The 8,474-nt window shown below is 64.2% G+C and overlaps 1 protein-coding gene across 2 annotated transcripts; it reads left to right on the plus strand.

Moving 5' to 3' along the window:
- The first annotated feature begins 352 nt into the window (after positions 1–352).
- Positions 353–4,503, plus strand: SKOR1 (SKI family transcriptional corepressor 1). Of its 2 annotated transcripts, none has more exons than XM_051796870.1 (8): positions 353–2,371; positions 2,406–2,502; positions 2,884–2,991; positions 3,103–3,174; positions 3,409–3,483; positions 3,572–3,646; positions 4,150–4,215; positions 4,304–4,503. In XM_051796870.1, the coding sequence occupies exons 1-8, from the start codon at positions 353–355 to the stop codon at positions 4,399–4,401; spliced, it is 2,610 nt and encodes an 869-aa protein (XP_051652830.1). In that variant the 3' UTR covers positions 4,402–4,503. The 2 variants fall into 2 exon arrangements, with proteins under 2 accessions (XP_051652830.1, XP_051652831.1); XM_051796871.1 differs by having other exon boundaries at positions 353–2,329.
- Positions 4,504–8,474: the final 3,971 nt, after the last annotated feature.

The raw sequence follows: 8,474 nt of genomic DNA on the forward strand, positions 1-8,474 counted from the left end.
GCCGGCACAAAGGGAAGGGAAGGCAAGGCAAGGCACCTGCCGGGGACTCGGGGAGGAAGGAAGCGGGGACGGTGACCCACCAGGACGCCCTTGCCCCGGGCTCCCGGGGCCGCGCCCGGCGGCGGGTACGGCGGCGCTCGGTACCGGCGGCCGCGGTGCGGGGGATGCGCTCCGGCCCCGCCAGACCCCTCGGCCGGGGAGGGTCCTGCGGCAGCGCCCGGGGGGCTCCGGGCCGGTAGCGCCGAGCGAAGATCGGCCGGGCCGCGGAGCGGGGCCGCGGGAGCTCCTCTAACCCGCGCCTCTAACCTGCGCCTTTCCCCGATTTTGTTTTGCAGGGGCGTTTTGGGGGGGAATGGAGGCGATCGCCAGTCAGATGGGAAATGGGAGAGATGCAAGCTCCTCCCCAAATTCAAAGCAAGAGCTGCAGCCGTACCAAGGCTCCAATACCCTCAAGCCCAACCAAGTGGGTGAGACCTCCCTGTACGGCGTGCCCATCGTGTCCCTGGTCATCGACGGGCAGGAGCGGCTCTGCCTGGCGCAGATCTCCAACACGCTGCTCAAGAACTACAGCTACAATGAGATCCACAACCGGCGGGTGGCCCTGGGCATCACCTGCGTGCAGTGCACGCCGGTGCAGCTGGAGATCCTGCGGCGGGCCGGGGCCATGCCCATCTCCTCCCGCCGCTGCGGCATGATCACCAAGCGGGAGGCGGAGCGGCTCTGCAAGTCCTTCCTGGGCGAGCACAAGCCGCCCAAGCTGCCCGAGAACTTCGCCTTCGACGTGGTGCACGAGTGCGCCTGGGGCTCCCGGGGCAGCTTCATCCCGGCCCGCTACAACAGCTCCCGCGCCAAGTGCATCAAGTGCAGCTACTGCAGCATGTACTTCTCCCCCAACAAGTTCATCTTCCACTCCCACCGCACCCCGGACTCCAAGTACACCCAGCCCGACGCCGCCAACTTCAACTCCTGGCGCCGCCACCTCAAGCTCAGCGACAAGACGGCCACGGAGGAGCTGTCGCACGCCTGGGAGGATGTCAAGGCCATGTTCAACGGCGGCACCCGCAAGCGGACCTTCTCCCTGCAAGGGGCGGCCGCCGGCGGGCCCGGGGCCGGCTCCCCCGCCGCCAAGGCGGCCCTGCACCCGCCGCCGCCCGCGGGCCCCGAGCTGGCCCCGGCGCACAAGAGCCTGCGGTGCAGCGGGCAGGAGGCGGCGGGCGAGCGCGGGGCGCTGGGGCTCGCGGGGGCGCACGGCGGGGCCGCGGGCGCGCACGGCGGGGCGGGCGCGGTGCGCAGCTACCCGGTGATCCCGGTGCCCAGCAAGGGCTTCGGGATGCTGCAGAAGCTGCCGCCGCCGCTCTTCCCCCACCCCTACGGCTTCCCCGCCGCCGCGTTCGGACTGTGCCCCAAGAAGCAGGAGGAGGCGCTGGGCGGCGCGGGGGGCGGCGAGGCGGGCAAGGGCGGCGCGCTGCCCCCCGGCATGTTCTGGGGACCCCCGCACCCGCACCCGCACCAGCCGGCACAGCCGCCGCACCAGCCCGGCGCCGCCAAGGACAGCGGCGTGTACCCCTCGTTCCCCGTGTTCTGGCCGGCCGCCGGCAGCCTGCCCGTGCCGCCCTACCCCGCGCAGAGCCCGGCCAAGGCGGCCGCCACCGCCGTGGTGGTGGCGGCGGCGGCAGCGGCGGCGGCGGCGGCGGCCGAGCCGGCGGGGCTGGCGGGGCGGCACGGGGAGCTGGAGGGCTCCGAGCCCTCGGGCAGCGGCAGGAGCAGCGCGACCCCCCAGGAGGGCGCGGGGGCGGAGGGCGAGCGCTGCCCCAGCGCCCTGTCGCGGGCGGCGGGCGAGGAGGAGCGCTCCGGGGACGAGGCGCTGCTCGCCCCGCTGCCGCTGCCCAGGAAGGGCAGCTACCTGTCCGCCTTCCGCCCGGTGGTGAAGGACGCCGAGAGCATCGCCAAGCTCTACGGCACCCGCGAGGCGTTCGGCGGCGCGGGGCCCCGCGGCCCCGGCTACCTCTCCCCGGACTTCCTCAGCGAGGGCAGCTCCAGCTACCGCTCGCTGTCCCCCGGGGGGGACACGGCCGAGGAGCCCGAGGTGGACGTAGAGTCCAACCGCTTCCCGGAGGACGAGGAGGAGGAATCCGCCGCCGTCCCCGCCGCCGCCGTCCCCTCCGAGGGCCGGGAGCCGCCGCCGCCGCGGCTGCTGGCGGGGCCCGAGGAGCCGCCGCCCGCCGGGGCCGACGGGCCCGAGGAGAAGACGGGCGAGGTGCCCACGGAGGGCGGCCCGGCCCCCGACGGCAGCCCCGAGCGGAGCAGCAGCAGCAGCGGCGCCTACGAGGTGCGGGGCCGGGAGGGACCTGCCCTCGGGGGTCCCCGCGGGGCCGGCCCGGGGGCCCTGACTCGCTCTTTCGTAGGTGTTCGCGCCGGAGAGGGGGGAGCCCCTGCAGCCGCTGAAACCCGCCGCGTCCCTGGGAGCCCCCGCCGCCTTCCTCTGCACCCCCGAGGCCAAGGGTAACGCGGGCCGGGCGCGGGCGGACGGGGCGCTCCGAGGGCGCGGCCCCGGGGGAGGCCCCCGCCGGCGGCTCAGCCCCGGGGGGGCACCCGGGCCGCCGCTTTCGTTTGGGGGGATTTCGGGAGAAAAGCGAAACAAACGGTTCCCGGGCGGGGGTCGGGGCCGGAGCCCCCCCGGGCCCGGCGATGCTGCCGTGGCCGCGGCGGGGATGGGCTGGGAGGGCCAAGCTCCTGCCCACAAGCTACTTTCCAACAGCAAAGCGATTAGGATGTCCGCTAAGAAGGTTTTAACGAGGGCTTTGTCCGTAATTATGTAATTAAGGATATATCAGGACCATACTTTCGTTGCTTATGGTTGAAAATCGGTTTATTAACTTTAAGAGCAAGATAAAGAAGACAATCACTCCGCGGCAGAGGATTTAGAGACCAGAAAATCCTATCAGGACCAAAGGAATGTCTCTCATCCCAGCCCTGTAAATACCGACAGAGGTAAGCCCCGCTCCGCGCTCCCCCGCGGGGCGATGCGCGGCCCCTCCGCGGGCGATGCGGGGTCCGCGGAGCCCCCCCGGCGGGGCTGACGGCGCTTTGCCCCCCCCGCAGGCGAGGAAGGCCTTGCCATGGATGTCACCGGGACGCAGCTGGTGGAGAAGGACATCGAAAACTTGGCCCGAGGTGAGGCGGGGGTGTGGGGCGAGGAGTGCGGGGGTCGGCGCCCCGACGGGACGGTCTGGGGGGGGGGCGGCGGCACCCCCCGGCCTCTCCCCGCGGCTCGAGGTATTTGTGTTTTGTGCAGGAGTGATTAACTCCTGTGATTAATGTAACGTAATGCGATTAGCGCCGCGCTGAGCCGCCTCCAGATGGAAAAGTGCGGGCTCCCCTCAACCCCGCCGTGTATTTTTAAAACAGATGAGTTACAAAAACTGGTCCTGGAGCAAATGGAGCTGAGGAAAAAGCTGGAGAGGGACTTCCAGAGCCTGAAAGGTACCGCTGACCCGTCCCCCGCTCATCCCCCGCCCCGGCCGGGGAGCGGGCCCCGCACCGGGAGCGGTGCTGACCCCCCGTCCCGCAGATAACTTCCAGGACCAGATGAAGCGGGAACTGGCGTACCGGGAAGAGATGGTGCAGCAGCTGCAGATCGTCCGAGGTAAGGCCTGGTCGAGCCCATCCGCCCATCAGAACTTTTATTTTTTATCTCCTTTTATCTCCTTTATTTCTTTCATTTTTTTCTTTTTCCTTTTTTCTTTTTTTTCCCCTTTCCTCCTATTTTTTCTTTACTTTTTTCCTTTATTTTTTTCTTTTTGTTTTGTTTTGGTTTTTTTTTTTTTTAAATCTCTATCCTTTCGTGCCCTCCAATTCGTCTCGGCATTTCCAGCCGCCCCGCAAACGGCTGCGAGGCATCATTACACGGCAGCGAATGAACCTTCCCTCTCGCAGTAATTTCCGCACGGGCTAAATTAAAAACCGAGGCGTAAAATTACGTGGGAAGCCGCGAAGCCGTGCCCGACTTTGCACCCATCTCGTGCCCCCCCCGTGCCCTCCCTCTTTCCCCCCCTTCGCGCTGCGGTGCCCTCGGGCCCAGCGCATCCCCGACGGGGCGGCCGCGCTCAGACTGGCCCCGGGCGCGGTGTGATGCTCCCCCCATCCCAGACACGCTGTGCAACGAGCTGGACCAGGAGAGGAAGGCGCGCTACGCCATCCAGCAGAAGTTGAAAGGTACCGCGGTAGGATGGGAAGGGGGGGGCACGGACGGCTGAGGGGGGGCCTGGGGGCTCCGGAGGGTGACGGTTCCATCCCTTTGCAGAGGCTCACGACGCGCTGCATCACTTCTCCTGCAAAATGCTGACCCCGCGGCACTGCACGGGGAACTGCTCCTTCAAGCCGCCGCTGCTGCCCCAGTGAGCCCCCCCGGCGCCCCCTCCCCCCGAAGCCATGCGGGCACAGCCCACACAAGCCATTTCCACGAGGAGACACTTGTACATAGAGGACTCGGAGCCCGGCTTTCCTCGGACTGGCAATACGGCGGGGGGCGGCCCCGGGCCGGCCGGGGGGGAGCCGGGCCCTTCCCGGGCCTCCCCCTCCCCGCTCCGCCTCCCCCCTCCCTCCCTGTGTGTCCGCTTCTTCCACCCTCGTCCAGACTGGAAACAAAAGTGGCTATGTGCAATGGATATAAATGTACTGTGATTCTCTTGGTACAGTATTTGTCGGATTTTTATTTATTTATGATGTATATTTTATCCCTCCCCCCTCCCCGCCCCGGGCCCCCTCCTTTATCCCCCTTCCATGTAAATTCTGGATGTAACGGCACTTTAACCGGCGGACCCGCGACTCCGGAGGCAGAACATCGCTCGCCCGCTCTGGGGACAGACCCCCTCTGTACGTGATTTTGGTTCTTTAATAAAAACGGACTTTAAGAAGCCGCCTGGTGCGTGGGGCTGGCCCGGGGGGAGGGGGTGTCCCCCCCCGGGGGGGGTGGGCTCGCACGGCCCCGACGGCCGCCCCGGCGGCCCGAACCTGGGGGGCTGCGAAGCTTCCCCGATCCCTCCTCCTTCTCGCCGCAGCCGGGAGCTCATTAATGCCCATTTATATGCTCGTTTCACACATGAAGGTATCCCATTAATGAGCTCTGAGAGCGGGCGCGAGGTGCGCGCACACCTATTACCCCCGAAATACCTGCTTTCAGCCCAGAATTAACCTCGCACCGCAGCGGGATCGGGAACGGGACAGGGACAGGGAGGGGGGAGGCTGCACCAGCTCCGGGGGAGCTCCGGGGTGGAAGGGACCGGGCGGGGACTCTCCCCGGGAGCTGCGGGAGGGACGCACCGTGATCCCACTGCGGAGGCCGGGACCGGGGAAAAGGATGCGGGGACAGGGAGCATCCCGAGGATCAGCAGCATCCCGGAGACCGGGACCAGTGCGAGGGAAGAGGGTGGAAGGGGGGGCTCACCCGGGGGGCTGCGCGTTGCCCGCCCCGGCGGGGTCTGAGCGCGAACCGGCCCCGGGAGCGCCGAGCGCGGCTGTGCCGTTAATTAGTTCGCGGGGCTCATTAGGCGGTTCCGCGGCCTGCGCCGCCACCGCGTGGGCGCAGCCGGAGGTGCAGCCCCCCTTTCTCTCCCCGCCATTCCCGACCCCGGGATCAGCTGTGCCCGAGCAGGAGCAGCGACTCCCACCTATCACCTGAGGGGGAGGAAGCCCGGCCCGGGCGTGCGGACACGGCTGGCTGGGATGGAGGTTAAAAACCCTTGGGGTGGGAGCAGAGATGATTTTTGGGGATTCTCTTTGTTTTTCTGAGCTTCAGACAAAGTTCCCATGGCTTCTTTGCCCCATCCCTGGAAGTGTCCAAGGCCAGGCTGGACAGAGCTTGGAGCAACCTGGGCTGGTGGAAGGTGTCCCTGCCCATGGCAGGGGTGGAACAAGGGGGCCTTAAAGGTCCCTTCCAAAGCGCTCTGGGATTTTCCCCGTTGGACGCAGACATCCTGTGCTGTGTGAGCTGAAGGAGGTGTCTGACAGGTGACCCTGAGGGGGAGCAGTGGAGCTGGTGGCATCTCTCGTGCAGGTAAGAGCTTGGGAAGGGGGGTCATCTGCTGGGAAACGGAGGGGATGTGTAAATCAGGGAGCAGAATCAAGCTCTGCAAACCAAGAGGTGGTCGCTTGAGGGAATGAAACAGTTGGGCCCCGTTGGAGCTTGTAGGGGGGCACCTGAGCCTCTTTCTTTGCATGTTCCTCTGTGCCCTCCTGGCTGGGTCACCGCTGGCACCTCGTGGGCTCGAGCTGACCCTGTGCAGGGACCCCAGAGGGGCCTGGCCTGGGTCCCTGTGCCCCTGCCCAGCCCTGCTGTGCCCACCTGCCTGGGCACACCCCGTGTGTGGCAGCAGTGCCTGCAAACACGGGGACAAAAATGAACTATGGTGTTGTATTAATATTTTCACACTACTTAGCTCTCATTAAAATGTACTTTGCAGAATTTAATATGCGACTTCAAATGACACAACGTATTAAGTGCTTAATATACTAGAAATTATGAAACTATTATAGTCTAAGTAATATGAAATAATTAGAGTGAATTAAACTTCACCGGCAGAATGAGGGAAAGGCTTCAAATTTTTTATTTTTATTTTTTTTTTTGTCTCAAAATAGTTGAATGCAGTAATAGCCCCTGAAAATAAACAACCAGAGTTAGGATTTTTAAATAATTAAAGCAGGAAGAAGCCTGGAGTGTCTGTATTTGAGCCTGTGATGCATTTGGAAGCGAGGAAGCAGAAGGTCTGTTTGCAGTAGCTGATGGAGTTGTTCTTTCAGGCCAGTGGCAGAGCAGCTCCAAGGAGCTGCTCACCAGACCTCCAGCCTGGCCAAGGCTTGTCCCCATATGCTGCTTCCCTCTTGTGCACAAGGCTGGTGGTTGGAGCTGAGCAGACGTGGTGGCTCTCGGTGACAGAGAGGGTTCCACGTGGCCTGTGAGCTGGGAGACCCCTCAGCAGAGCAGGTCCCCTCTTATTGGGGGTGCCAACACCAGAGACCCCCTGTTAAACCCACAGGATGTGGCCTCTGGCTTTGGGAAGGGATTTGAGCCCCGGTGTGGATATTGGGGGTGAATCTCAGGGGCTTTTCTCGCAGGAGGGGATCCCCTGGAGTGGGGGGTGCTCTGCAGCAGAGACACAGAGCACCGGGCTGAGCTGCCAGGCTTGGGCAGGGGCTCTGCCCTGGGGTGTGGGAGGAGGGGACTGGGTGGGACTGCACTGCTCTGGCACCCCCGGGACACGGAGCAGGGCAGGAACCTGCTCTCTGTGTTTCACAGGCCCCAAACCCGTGAGGAGTGGGGGCAGCTCCGAAGGGGGTTGTCTGTCCAGCAGCAGCGTGGTGGAATTCAGAGGATGCCACGAATGAGGGGAGATTTAGGGTAGATATTAGGAAGGAATTCTTGGCTGTGAGGGTGGGCAAGCCCTGGCACAGGTTGCCCAGAGAAGCTGTGGCTGCCTCTGGATCCCTGGAAGTGTCCAAGGCCAGGTTGGACGGGGCTTGGAGCAACCTGGGCTAGTGGGAGGTGTCCTTGCCAATGGCAGGGGTGGGATGGGATGAGCTTTAAGGTCCTTTCCAGCCCCCTCCATGATTCCATGGTGACGCCAGGAGGTGGCGTTCCCAGCGCCGCTCTGCTCCGCGCTCCTCCCGGAGTTTGGCTGGGTTTGAACAGAGGTTTTGTGCTACTTCCATGGAAACTACCAAAACTGCCCCTTGGGAATGCGCGTCTGAGCCGGAGGGGGGAAGCACAGACAGCTCAGCCTGGTCCGTGGGCTTATCCCAGCCCGGGGCAGGACGTGGCATTCACCCTCACAAGGTCCCTGTCCTTCCTCCAGCCTGTCCTATTCTCTCTGGGACGGTCCCGTCCTCCCCGGGATCGGCTGCTCCTCCCAGCGGGTGTCCCATCATCCAGGTGGATAATAAGGACAATATTGATCCCGAGGGATGGCTGCCAGCTGGACTTTGTGCCTGGACACATCCTTTGCTCCTGGCAGTCTGGCCAGTTTTCCTGCTATTCCACTTATCCAGCCTGTATCTCACCGGTTGGGCTCCGAGGATACTGTGGGAGCTGTGCCAAAGGCCCTGCTGAAGCCAAGGCAAACAAACCCCTTGATTTCCCCTCCTCCACAGGGCCCTTTCATCCCAGAGGGCACCAGGGAACAATTTGTGCCTGGGGAACCTGCACTGGCTGTTCCCAGTCACCGTCATCTTGGCCTCTTGGGAGCACATTCCAGCAGGATTTGCTCCATCACCTTCCCAGGGCGGTGCTGGTGAGGCCAAATGTTCTGCACTGACCACTCTGGTTCTTCCTCCTCTCCCAGACCAAAGCTGGGAGTCACGTTTGCTTTTTCCCAGTCACCAGCACTGCTGAGACCTTTGGGAGATGATCCAGTGGCCTCCCAGTGACTCTGGCAGGTCCCTTGGGTGCTGCCCACCCAGCACCACGGATGTCTGTTTGT

The sequence above is a fragment of the Manacus candei genome, unplaced genomic scaffold, assembly GCF_025592945.1.
Source record: "Manacus candei isolate 608988 ecotype Guabito, Panama unplaced genomic scaffold, ASM2559294v1 h1tg000046l, whole genome shotgun sequence".
NCBI lineage: Eukaryota > Metazoa > Chordata > Aves > Passeriformes > Pipridae > Manacus > Manacus candei.

Bases quoted from the DNA above. Each gene is read 5' to 3' on its own strand.
- SKOR1 (XM_051796870.1), top strand. From the start codon at position 353: ATGGAGGCGATCGCCAGTCAGATGGGAAATGGGAGAGATGCAAGCTCC. The intron at 2,992-3,102 runs GTAAGCCCCGCT...CCCCCCCCGCAG, and splicing joins CCCTGTAAATACCGACAGAG to GCGAGGAAGGCCTTGCCATG. The intron at 3,647-4,149 runs GTAAGGCCTGGT...CCCCCATCCCAG, and splicing joins GCAGCTGCAGATCGTCCGAG to ACACGCTGTGCAACGAGCTG.